Source organism: Dunckerocampus dactyliophorus, chromosome 5, assembly GCF_027744805.1.
Source record: "Dunckerocampus dactyliophorus isolate RoL2022-P2 chromosome 5, RoL_Ddac_1.1, whole genome shotgun sequence".
NCBI lineage: Eukaryota > Metazoa > Chordata > Actinopteri > Syngnathiformes > Syngnathidae > Dunckerocampus > Dunckerocampus dactyliophorus.
In genome coordinates, this window is record NC_072823.1 from 32929098 (window position 1) to 32942769 (window position 13672).

General features: G+C 43.6%; 1 protein-coding gene across 2 annotated transcripts in view; it reads right to left on the reverse strand.

The window, feature by feature from the left end:
* Positions 1–13672, reverse strand: part of smpd3 (sphingomyelin phosphodiesterase 3) — a 53326-nt gene that overhangs the window by 6774 nt on the left and 32880 nt on the right. Inside the window, exons 5-6 of one of the 2 annotated variants that reach the window (XM_054776077.1) lie at positions 12583–12658; positions 7675–7836 (exon numbers count right to left, since the gene is read on the reverse strand). In XM_054776077.1, the coding sequence (XP_054632052.1) occupies positions 7675–7836; positions 12583–12658 (238 nt within the window). The remainder of the gene's footprint in view (positions 1–7674; positions 7837–12582; positions 12659–13672) is intronic. The other variant, XM_054776078.1, reaches the window with a different exon arrangement.

Genomic DNA, 13672 nt, shown 5'->3' on the forward strand with positions numbered 1-13672 from the left:
AAAAGAAAGAAAACACAAGAAAGAATAAAAATAAGAACATAAGAAACATAAACACATAAACATAAATACCAATAAATTAAGCAGCAACAAAAAGAAGAGACATTAATACAAATAAATATACAAATAAATAAGTAATAAATAAATAAAGTGCTATGAGTGTGTGCGTGTGTTGCGTGCGGCATGTGCGAGTGCTTTGTTGAGAAGCCTGATGGCCTGTGGGTAAAAGCTGTTTGCCAGCCTTGTGGTCCTGGACTTCAAACTCCTGTAGCGTCTGCCTGACGGTAGGAGTGTGAATAATGAGTGTTGTGGATGTGTGCTGTCCTTGATGAGGTTGTGTGTTCTTCGTAGGACTCTAGTTTTATAAATGTCTTGCAGTGAGGGGAGGGCTGCCCCAACAATGTTCTGTGAGGTCTTGGTCACCCGCTGGAGTGCCTTCCTATCTCGTGTTGTACAGTTACCGTACCAAACAGTGATGGAGGCGGTAAGGACACTTTCCATAGTGCATCTGTAGAAGCAACTCAGGATTGTGGTGGACATGCCAAATTTCCTCAGTCTTCTCAGGAAGTACAGTCTCCTTTGGGACTTCTTCAGAATTTGTTGGGTGTTGTGAGACCAGGTGAGGTCCTCGCTGATGTGCCAAGGAACTTGAAGGTTTTCACCCTCTCCACCTCAGTCTCATCAATAAACAGGGGTCTATGCGGCTCCTTTTCCCTTGTTCTTGGGTCGATGATCATCTCTTTAGTCTTATCTGTATTGAGAAGGAGATTGTTATCACGACACCAAGCTATGAGGTCCGCCACCTCTCTTCTGTATGATGTTTCAACACCACCAGTGATCAGTCCGATGACTGTAGTGTCATCCGCAAATTTAATGATGCTGGTGTTGTTCTGGGAGGCCACGCAATCGTAGGTGAAGAGCGTGTAGAGGAGCGGACTCAGCACACACCCCTGTGGGGTCCCAGTGCTCACAATTCTTGAGCTGGATGTGCGATTGTGGACTCTGACTGACTGGGGCCTGCCTGTTAGAAAGTTAAACACCCAGTTACAGAGGGAGGGTGACAGGCCAAGTGTGAGGAGTTTATCTGTGAGTTTGTGGGGGCTGACTGTATTAAAAGCAGAGCTATAGTCTATAAATAGCATTCTGACGTATGTGTCCTGGCCCTGTAGGTGAGAAAGGGCTGTGTGGATGGCAGTGTTGACTGCATCATCCGTGGACCGGTTCTGGCAATATGCAAACTGTAGAGGGTCCACAGTTGCCGGGATGCTCTTTTTGATGTGGGTCATGACTATTCTTTCAAAGCACTTCATAACAATAGGAGTGAGTGCTATAGGGCGATAGTCATTCAAGCAGGTCACGTTGCTCTTCTTGGGTACGGGCACTATGGTGGTGGACTTAAAGCAGGTCGGTACAGATGCTTGTGCAAGCGACAGGTTAAATATGTCAGCAAGCACATCAGCTAGCTCTGATGAGCAAACCCGAAGTGCACGTCCTGAGATGTTGTCTGGGCCTGCTGCTTTTCGTTGGTTTGTTTTGTTCAGAACCCTGCGCACATCAGCTGATGTCACCATGAGAGGTGAGTCCTGTGTGCTCCCCAAGTCAAGCCACCCTCTCTGCTCATCAGGAGTTTGGGTGTCAAAGCGGGCATAGAACTCGTTCAGCTCATCTGGAAGTGTGGTTTGGCTGGACGTGGCTACGCTACTCTGCTGTTGATAGTCTGTGATGTGCTGGAGCCCCGCCCACATGCGCCAAGGGTCTGAGGTGGAATAGTAGCCTTCCAGCTTCTGTCTGTACTGTCTTTTGGCCTCCCGTATGGACCTCCTCAGGTCATATGTATCTGGCCTTTTTGTAGTCATCAGCGGTGCCCATGACAAATGCAGTCGAACGAGCACGTAGCTTAGCCCTTACATCACAGTTCATCCACTGTTTTTGGTTAGGGTATTTTCTGTAATACTTGGTGGTGGTAACAGTCTCTATGCATGTGCTAATGTAGCCAGTAACAGCAGAAGCATATTCATCCAAATCAACAGTACAATCTTCCCTCCCCGCTGCAGTTTTAAACACATCCCAGTTTGTGCAGCCAAAGCAGTCCTGAAGTACTTGATCAGTTTCTTCATTCCACACTTTAACTGCTGTACTTACAGGGGGAGCTTGTTTAAGAAGTTGTCTGAATGTTGGATAAAGGAATATGGAGATGTGGTCAGCCTTTCCAAAGTGGGGTCTTGGAATAGCCTTCAAAGCACCTTTCATGTGGCATTAACTATTTTGCAATGCACTCATTCAATGCCAAAGACGCCTTTTTTTTTTGCGCGAGCGGCAAAAAGAGGTGATGATGCACCCCTGCAGAGCAATTTTAAGCCATAAAAAAGGCCACGAGGTGGCAGAAGTGCATGTGAAGTGCATATATTGTCATGTAAAACAACACTTTTTGTGTTGTTTATGTTGGTGTAGTTGTTTAGATATTTGAGTTGTCACAAAAGCAAAAAAATGTTTGTGTCAAAGTGAAAGTTGAGCTTGAAATGTATCTTTTCACAAAAAGCTGCCTTTCTCTCTGGTTTTAGTCGGGAACTGATATTTTCCTGAAACTTACCTATGTTCTACAACGGACTACTAAAGAATGGAAAAAGGCACAAACAAACGTTTGACGGGAATCTAATGTGTCCTTTGATAGGTTCCATGTTTATATAACCATGGGACACAATAAGTCTGTGTGCCCTGACAGATTGGTCAAAATGGTGTAAAAATCATTAATATATCAAATAAACAAAAGTGGTCCCAAAACAGAACCTTGCGGTACACCTTTAGACACTTTCAGTACACCTGATGTACACCCCTCAGCCTGTACACACTGGTATTGATCAGAAAGATAATTGTCAAACCATTTGACACTTTTTTCTGACAAGCCAACACTAATTAATCGTTGTTTTAAAATACGATGATCCACAGTATCAAATGCTTTTGAAAGGTTAATAAAGAGAGCTGCACAGTGTTGTTTTTGGTCTTTATATTCAATAAAATCATTAATAACTTTAACAGCAGCAGAAGTTGTACTGTGGCGCCTCCGAAAACCAGACTGAACATCACAAAGAATACTATGATTGGCCAAGTAATTGTTCAGTTGATCACTTACAAAGGATTCCAACAGCTTAGCCAATGCACACAACTTGGAAACAGGCATATAGTTATTTAATGTATTTGCATCACCTCCCTTAAGTAGCGAGTGTACATAAGCAGTTTTCCAAATACTTGGGATTTCACAAGTGAACAAGCAAAGATTGAAAATATATGTCAATGGCTTGGCAATAATATTTGCAGCAAGTTTCAAATAGTAAGGCTCAATTTTGAGCACACCGTCGTTTGAGCAAACGCAGATATTGATGAGCTTCAAGACCAAAGTTATTCTATGATGTACTGTCCCTGTGATTTGAGTTGTCATGAGTATATCATTTGAGGATGGCTATGTGGGGGCCTGTGTCAACGTGACCATGGCTGAAGATGAGAATGGATGTAAATAGCATTCGCAGCGTGCTAGACAGTCACCAGGAAAGATTTTCAACACATCAGCAAAGGATACGTGCATTATAGTCATCTAACTGATGTTATTTACGATGCATTGTGTAAAACCATGACAGGAACAACATCAAATTGAAAGCACTAAATGAATACAGAACCGCCATCCACCAGTACCAGCCTGGAGTTTTTTTCAGAGGACAAATATTAATACTAAAAATACAGCATAGTACTTTATCTGTGCAGCGTGGGACAAAGTTACATGGTGCGCTCAAGGACAGCCAAACAAAATGGGAAAAGCCGCTATTCACAATAAACATGCAAAAACTGTAGGTTTTCTAACTGTATGTTATGTTTTGAATAAAAGAATGGCCTAAATTGCCATACTGATATCTCTTTATATAAAATTTGATGTATAGATTCATGTCTGCACCACGAAATGGAACTGTATCATTTGTACACTGTATCGAATCGTTCTATGCTGTGCGATCCATCGGCGGCTCCATTTTGCACAAAGGATGTGGATGGTGGCGTGATTGTACAGCTGCTGCCTATTAAGGCAGAGGCTGTGAATTCAATCCCAGCCCTGGACAATTTTAAACTGGCATTCATTTGGAAATTGATTTCACAACATTTCAAAGCAGGAACAGACACTAGCTAATGTGGGAAGGTGGGAAGTTATTTGAGTACACAATAACACACACAACAGAGTGAACAGGTTTCCGCTATGTTAACCTCACACATGAACATTTACTCAGCTACACAATAGCATCAACAACATACCTGGGAGGCTGAAATGCTCAATGATCATCATAAGCCAGCCAGTCCAACAAGCAAGTTACTGCTAAGCAAGTTCACCAAACTCCCAATCTCATCCCACATCCCTCAATCCACTGAATTAGCCCAGTTAATCTGACGGTAATGTTCACTCTTTGTACACACTTGGACTAAATTGTTGGTACCCTTTGTTCAATGAAAGAAAAACTCACAATGGTCACAGAAATAACTTGACTCTGAAAAAAGTAATAATAGATAAAAATTCTATGAAATGTAACCAATGAACGTCAGACATTGCTTTTCAACCATGCTTCAACAGAATTATTAAAACAAATGAACTCATGAAACAAGCCTGGACAAAAATGATGGCACCCCATAACTTCATATTTTGTTGCACATCCTTTTGAGGCAATCACTGCAATCAAACGATTCCTGTAACTGTGAATGAGACTTTTGCACTTTTCAGTAGGTATTTTGGTCCACTCCTCATGAGCAAACTACTCTAGTTGTCTCAGGTTTGAAGGGTGCCTTTTCCAGACAGCATGTTTCAGCTCCTTCCAAAGATGCTCAATAGGATTAAGGTCAGGGCTCATAGAAGGCCACTTTAGAATAGTCCGGTGTTGTCCTCTGAGCCATTCTTGGGTGTTTTTAGCTGTGTTTTGGGTCATTGTCCTGTTGCAAGACCCATGACCTGCGACTGAGACCAAGGTTTCTGACACTGGCAGCACATTTCTCTCTAGAATCCCTTGATAGTCTTGAGATGTCGTTGTACCCTGCACAGATTCCAGACACCCTGTGCCAGATGCAGCAAAGCAGCCCCAGAACATAACAGATCCTCCTCCATGTTTCACAGTAGGGACAGTGTTCTTTTCTTGATCTGCTTCATTTTTTCATCTGTGAACATGGAACTGATGTGCCTTGCCAAAAAGTTCAATTTTTTCTCATCTGTCCATAGGACATTCTCCCAGAAGCTGTGTGGCTTGTCAACATGTAGTCTGGCAAAGTCCAGTCTGGCTTTTTAGGACTTGTTTCAACAGTGGTGTCCTCCTTGGTCTTCTCCCATTAAGTCCACTGTGGCCCAAACAACGACGGATGGTGGGATCTGACACTGATGTTCCTTGAGCTTGAAGTTCACTTTATATCTCTTTACAAGTTTTTCTGGGCTCTTTTGTTACCATTCGTATTATCCGTCTCTTTGATTTGTCATCAATTTTCCTCCTGCGGCCACGTCCAGAGAGGTTGGCTACAGTCCCATGAATCTTACATTTCTGAATAATACGTGCAACTGTTGTCACAGGAACATCAAGCTGCTTGGAGATGGTCTTCTAGCCTTTACCTTTAACATGCTTGTCCATCATTTTCTTTCTAATCTCCTGAGACAATGCTTTCTTTGCTTCCTCTGGTCCATGTTGAGTGTGGTACACACCATCTGACCAAACAGCACAGGGACTGACTGAAGTCCTATCTATAGGCCCACTGACTGATGGCAAGGTTGTAGACACCCGTTAGGGGACACACTTTGAATGAACATGTCCCTTTGCTCACACAGAAGCTGGAAGGCTACTATTCCACCTCAGACCCTCGGCGCATGTGGGCGGGGGTCCAGCACATCACAGACTATCGAAAGCAGAGTAGCGTAGCCACGTCCAGCCAAACCACACTTCCTGATAAGCTGAACGAGTTCTATGCCCGCTTTGACTCCCAAACTCCTGATGAGCAGAGAGGGTGGCTGGACTTGGGGAGCACACAGGACTCACCTCTCATGGTGACATCAGCTGATGTGCGCAGGGTTCTAAACAAAACAAACCCACGAAACGCAGCAGGCCCAGACAACATCTCAGGACGTGCACTTCGGGTTTGCTCATCAGAGCTAGCTGATGTGCTTGCTGACATATTTAACCTGTCGCTTGCACAAGCATCTGTACCGACCTGCTTTAAGTCCTCCACCATAGTGCCCGTACCCAAGAAGAGCAACGTGACCTGCTTGAATGACTATCGCCCTATAGCACTCACTCCTATTGTTATGAAGTGCTTTGAAAGAATAGTCATGACCCACATCAAAAAGAGCATCCCGGCGGCAACTGTGGACCCTCTACAGTTTGCATATCGCCAGAACCGGTCCACGGATGATGCAGTCAACACTGCCATCCACACAGCCCTTTCTCACCTACAGGGCCAGGACACATATGTCAGAATGCTATTTATAGACTATAGCTCTGCTTTTAATACAGTCAGCCCCCACAAACTCACAAATAAGCTCCTCACACTTGGCCAGTCTCCCTCCCTCTGTACCTGGGTGTTTAACTTTCTCACAGGCAGACCCTAGTCAGTCAGAGTCCACAATCGCACATCCAGCTCAAGAATTGTGAGCACTGGGACCCCACAGGGGTGTGTGCTGAGTCCGCTCCTCTACACGCTCTTCACCTACGATTGCGTGGCCTCCCAGAACAACACCAGCATCATTAAATTTGCGGATGACACTACAGTCATCGGCCTGATCACTGGTGGTGTTGAAACGTCATCCAGAAGAGAGGTGGCGGACCTCATAGCTTGGTGTCGTGATAACAATCTCCTTCTCAATACAGATAAGACTAAAGAGATCCTACGCAGAACACACAACCTCATCAAGGACAGCACACATCCACAACACTTATTATTCACACTCCTACCGTCAGGCAGACGCTACAGGAGTTTGAAGTCCAGGACCACAAGGCTGGCAAACAGCTTTTACCCACAGGCCATCAGGCTTCTCAACGAAGCACTCACACACGCCACACGCAACACAAGCACACACTCATAGCACTTTATTTATTTATTTGTATTATTTATTTGTATTAATGTCTCTTCTGTTTTGTTGCTTAATTTATTGGTATATATGTTTATGTGTTTATGTTTCTTATGTTCTTATTCTTTCTTGTGTTTTCTTTCTTTTCTTGGGAGAATGAACAGAATATGATTTTCATTGCATGGTATAACTGCTGTTTTACCATGCACATGACAATAAAACTCTCTTGAATCTTGAATCTTGAATTATTTTCAGTCTTTTCTAGGGTGCCATCATTTGGTTTCCAGGCATGTTTCATGAGTTTATTTTTTTCAATAATTCTGTTGAAGCATGGTTTAAAATAATGTCTGACATTCATTGGTTACATTTCATAGAATTTGTATCTATTATTACTTTTGTCAGATTCAAGTTATTTCTGTGACCATTGTGAGTTTTTCTTTCTTTGAACGAAGGGTACCAACTATTTTGTCCAAGTGTGTAAATCAGACATGAAAGGTATAATTTTGCTGAAAGAGACAAAGAATATAAAGGCAATTCTTTTGTAATGTTCCTCTAGTGGTTAGAAGCTGAGAGAAACATGATGATGATTGGTCTTGAAGGCATACCTGAAGAGCAATTGTCAAAGTTGAGGTCTCCCAGAAGAACATCAAAGGCCACGAGGTCTTCCAGAGCTCTCTTTCCTTCCCGAGGTCGGGATGAAGCTTGGCGAAACTCCTCCCCCCACTGGAGCAACCAGTCCAGCTGTCGGCATCTCACTGAGGCATCACCTGGCAGCAGGTAGGACATTGTGCTTGGTCACCATGGAAGTTGAACGTTGAAGTTGAAGCTTTAGCCAAAAATCCTGAACCACACAATCCGTGAACGCAGTCCAAGCAGAAGCTGCAGTAATTCTACATGCCACCAAACGTACGTCACATCTGTCACAGCAAAGCACCGTCACAACATTTCATCTTAGCTTCCAGTTCACCACTTCCTGCCTCTGCACTCGAAGCATCATGGGAATTGGATTTCCGTCAGCAGCATCATTTCAACCGCAGGGACCAATGTATGCTTAACATGGGGTGGGGGATGGTTGCATCCAGATGTTTTACAAGGGGTGGGGGATCCAGATGTTTTACAAGGGGTGGGGGATGGTTGCATCCAGATGTTTCACAAGGGGTGGGGGATGTTTGCATCTAGATGTTTCACATGGGGTGGGGGATGGTTGCATCCAGATGTTTTACAAGGGGTGGGAGATTGTTTCAATGCAGTATTGTCATTGTGATCACTATCATAGTTCATCATTTCATTACTACAATTATGTGACTGTTTCAATGCAGTATTATCATTGTGATCACTATCATAGTTCATCATTTCATTACTACTATTATGTGTGACTGTTTCAATGCAGTATTGTCATTGTGATCACTATCATAGTTCATCATTTCATTACTACTATTATGTGTGATTGTCATTGACAGCGTTATCATTGTGGTTGTTGATATTGTTTTGTCCTTTGTCCTTATGTTCTTGTTCGTCTTTATAGTTGTCACAGACATTTATTTGCTGATGTAGTTCTGTATGTTTCTGTTGTTCTGTTCTTGTTGTCACAATTGTTGTTGCTGCTGTTGTCCTTGTCTCTTGTCTCTCTTTTTTTTTGTCCCTCTCTCATCCCCCCCACCCCCCCCCCCCCCCTTCTCTGTCCCCTCCTGCTCCGATTCGGTCGCACCAAATTTGCTTAATAACAAGCATCAAACTCAAATAAATTTTGTATAACAGGGGAAGTGTATAACACACTTCTCCCTGGCAGAGTAAATCTGTTGAGCACTGGTGGGGGGTGGTTGCATCCTGATGTTTTACAAGGGATGGGGTATCCAGATGTTTTACAAGGGGTGGTGAATCGTTGCATCCAGATGTTTCACAAGAGGTGGGGGATGGTTGCATCCAGATGTTTTACAAGGGGTGGGGGATCTAGATGTTTTACAAGGGGTGGTGGATGGGTGCATCCAGATGTTTCACAAGGGGTGGTGGATGGTAGCATCCAGATGTTTCACAAGGGGTTGGGGATGGTTGCATCCAGATGTTTCACAAGTTGTGGGGGATGGTTGCATCCAGATGGTTTACAAGGTGTCAGGGATGGTTGCATCCAGATGTTTTACAAGGGGTGGGGGATGGTTGCATCCAGATGTTTTACAAGAGGTCAGGGATGGTTGCATCCAGATGTTTTACAAGGGGTGGGGGATGGTTGCATCCAGATGTTTTACAAGGGGTGGGGGATGGTTGCATCCAGATGTTTTACAAGGGGTGGGGGATGGTTGCATCCAGATGTTTGACAAGGGGTCAGGGATGGTTGCATCCAGATGTTTTACAAGGGGTGGGGGATGGTTGCATCCAGATGTTTTACAAGGGGTGGGGGATCTAGATGTTTTACAAGGGGTGGTGGATGGGTGCATCCAGATGTTTCACAAGGGGTGGTGGATGGTAGCATCCAGATGTTTCACAAGGGGTTGGGGATGGTTGCATCCAGATGTTTCACAAGTTGTGGGGGATGGTTGCATCCAGATGGTTTACAAGGGGTCAGGGATGGTTGCATCCAGATGTTTTACAAGGGGTGGGGGATGGTTGCATCCAGATGTTTTACAAGGGGTGGGGGATGGTTGCATCCAGATGTTTTACAAGGGGTGGGGGATGGTTGCATCCAGATGTTTGACAAGGGGTCAGGGATGGTTGCATCCAGATGTTTTACAAGGGGTGGGGGATGGTTGCATCCAGATGTTTTACAAGAGGTCAGGGATGGTTGCATCCAGATGTTTTACAAGGGGTGGGGGATGGTTGCATCCAGATGTTTTACAAGGGGTGGGGGATGGTTGCATCCAGATGTTTTACAAGGGGTGGGGGATGGTTGCATCCAGATGTTTGACAAGGGGTCAGGGATGGTTGCATCCAGATGTTTTACAAGGGGTGGGGGATGGTTGCATCCAGATGTTTTACAAGGGGTGGGGGATGGTTGCATCCAGATGTTTTACAAGGGGTCAGGGATGGTTGCATCCAGATGTTTTACAAGGGGTGGGGGATGGTTGCATCCAGATGTTTTACAAGGGGTCAGGGATGGTTGCATCCAGATGTTTTACAAGGGGTGGGGGATGGTTGCATCCAGATGTTTTACAAGGGGTCAGGGATGGTTGCATCCAGATGTTTTACAAGGGGTGGGGGATGGTTGCATCCAGATGTTTTACAAGGGGTGGGGGATGGTTGCATCCAGATGTTTGACAAGGGGTCAGGGATGGTTGCATCCAGATGTTTTACAAGGGTTGGGGGATGGTTGCATCCAGATGTTTTACAAGGGGTGCGGGATGGTTGCATCCAGATGTTTTACAAGGGGTCAGGGATGGTTGCATCCAGATGTTTTACAAGGGGTGGGGGATGGTTGCATCCAGATGTTTTACAAGGGGTGGGGGATGGTTGCATCCAGATGTTTTACAAGGGGTGGGGGATGGTTGCATCCAGATGTTTGACAAGGGGTCAGGGATGGTTGCATCCAGATGTTTTACAAGGGTTGGGGGATGGTTGCATCCAGATGTTTTACAAGGGGTGCGGGATGGTTGCATCCAGATGTTTTACAAGGGGTCAGGGATGGTTGCATCCAGATGTTTTACAAGGGGTGGGAGATGGTTGCATCCAGATGTTTTACAAGGGGTGGGGGATGGTTGCATCCAGATGTTTGACAAGGGGTCAGGGATGGTTGCATCCAGATGTTTTACAAGGGGTGCGGGATGGTTGCATCCAGATGTTTTACAAGGGGTCAGGGATGGTTGCATCCAGATGTTTTACAAGGGGTGGGGGATGGTTGCATCCAGATGTTTTACAAGGGGTGGGGGATGGTTGCATCCAGATGTTTGACAAGGGGTCAGGGATGGTTGCATCCAGATGTTTTGCATCTCAGGTGGTATTTCTCTCAGTTTTTGAAAAAGGGGAAGATGATGGATGAGTTTCCATGAAGATTTTTTGTTGCAAATGTGGATGAGAGAACATGAAGGGTGAGAAGAATAAAAGTCTAATAGTGTAAGCAGCAGGTGTTAAGGTATTGTAAGAAGGAGAGGTTCCGCAGGTCCTTCATACCGACCGCTGTCAGGCTCTACAACACCTGAACCACCTGAACCATGTTGTAGTCACTATGTATTCTTTACTTGCGTATCTTGCTTGCTGCTGTAACAAGTGAATTTCCCCGCTGTGGGATAAATAAAGTACAAATACAAATATTTGTGGATGGCTTTGAATATTTCATTTGATTGTCAGCTCTAGCAGATGTCCATGAGAATTGGAGCATTTTGTCTTCTTGTGGTTACGGACCAAAATTAGGTTTTAAAAGAATTTATGGGAGCACGCTGGTAGCCGTGAAACCTCAAGACACGGAAGGTTTTAATCCACCAGTGTGTATATGTTTGCACCATTCTGGAAAAAATGGTCAGAATTCAGACCAACTTTCCCCCTCCATACAGGACATACTATATTCACACTACTGTATATATACAGTAATCCCTCGCCGCTTTGCATTGCAATTTCATGGCTACACTAATGTCATGTTTTTTCAAAAATATTTTAATTAATAAATCATGCTGTTTCACGCTTCAACATGGCTGGTTGTTGTCAAAAATGTGCATATTTAAGCACAGGGTACATATTTTTTAGCCTCAACATTTTCAAGCATAGAAATGGCTAAATGAAGCAAAATACAAATATAATGCATTCAAAGACATTGAGATGATATGTAGTATCAATAAGAGTGTAAAGGTGACTATAGGGGGGATATTTCATGTCTAGAGGGCTCTAATCATGTTAAAAAGCGTATTTACAAGATTTTAAACACGTTTTCTATGTCTTATAGGTCATATTTTCTCTTCTTATGTCTACTATATTAGGTGATATGAGTGTAAAGGTGACTATAGGGGTGTTATTTCATGTCTACAGGGCTCTAATAATGTTAAAAGTGGTATTTAGAAAGTCATAAACAAGTTTTCTATGCTCCAACTACCAAAATATTCCATTTAGAAATAAGGACTTTTACAGGAACCACTGAACTGCCATAAACGAGGGTATACATACTGTATGTAGCCACACATATGCACAAAGTGGCACCAGTTAAGGACTAACCTACTGTATATAACCTACAGTACATAAGGAGGATGAGTGATATACTGTACAACACATGCTTTTCCCTTATTTGTGCATTGACATATCATCTATATTTAGGAAGCGCCCTGGCAGTGCTATGTTTAGACCTGTGACAGGCGAAGGAGGGGCTAGAAAGATCAGGCAAGGGCGGGAGACATGTCTCGGGCAAAAAATGAGGGAGCCATTGACCAGCGCTGGAAATAGGGCAGTGACGCCACCAGCAGCTTGAGCCGGTCACCATAGCAACTGCAGGAGGACGAACACACACACGCACGTTTCCACACAAAGCTTTGCTTCCAGGCAGACACAAACCTTGACTTGTCAATCAAGGCATCATATTCACACCATATTCATATTTGTACCTTCTATGGCGTGCAGGTGGGTGCATGTCAGATACCCCACAACTCTTTGGTCTTGATGGGAGGTGCCGACATGGACCTGCAGACGCAAATAGCACATGATGAAAGACGGCAAACTCCACTCCCACTCATATGACATCTCATTTCTAAATGATGACGTTTTTGATTTGACTCATTTGACGAGATGCATGCAATGAATTGACTTCATCTTTGTTATGTGCAGTTTTTGACTTGATGGATTATTTTCAGTCTTTCTGTTCATTTTGATGAGGAAAAGTCCACTGGATGGAACATACAGTACGTTAGGCCATCATCATGAACTCGTTCCATCCCAGCCATTTTTCAAAAGACAACCCTTTAGGTAGCGGCCATTTTCCACCATTCTGACTGATCACACAGAATGCTGTCTCCCATGGCTGTATAAATATGGAACCTACCAAAGGAAACATGAGACTCCCTCTTTTATCAGGAAAAACAAGTTGGTTTCTACCGTTTTGTCTTCTTTAGGCATCAGCAGTAGAACGTAGGGAAGTCTCAAGATAACATCAGTTCCTGACTAAAAAAGGTTTTTGTGGAAAGCATAACTTTGACATAAATATTTGTTGTGACAGCTCAAATATCTAAACAACTATACCGACATAAACAACACACAATTTTTTTTTTTTTTTTTTACATCAAAATATATTTACGAACTTTTTACAATTTTCCCATTTGGAGATAAAGTGTGTGTGCTTGCATTGTCACATTCCACATGGTACACTCCTCCACGCTCTCTCACTTCCTCCTTGCTTGTAGTGCATGAATACATGCAAAAGATCGATGCCGAGCTGTTATCAAATACACTTTTCTATGGCTTAAAACCACATGAAACGTCACCTCTTTTATTGTGCAATTGCACCATCGCCTCTTTTCGCCTCTTGTGCCAAAAACACGTATAAAAATACATCTTTGGGAGTGAGCGTTTGGGTTTAAAAAAACAGACATAAAAATATGTCTTTGGTCATTTCTTGAAGACACAAGCACATGGCCACACTCACACACATAGAAATAATAAATAACTACTAAAATCAGTACCAAAATAATAATATGTAGA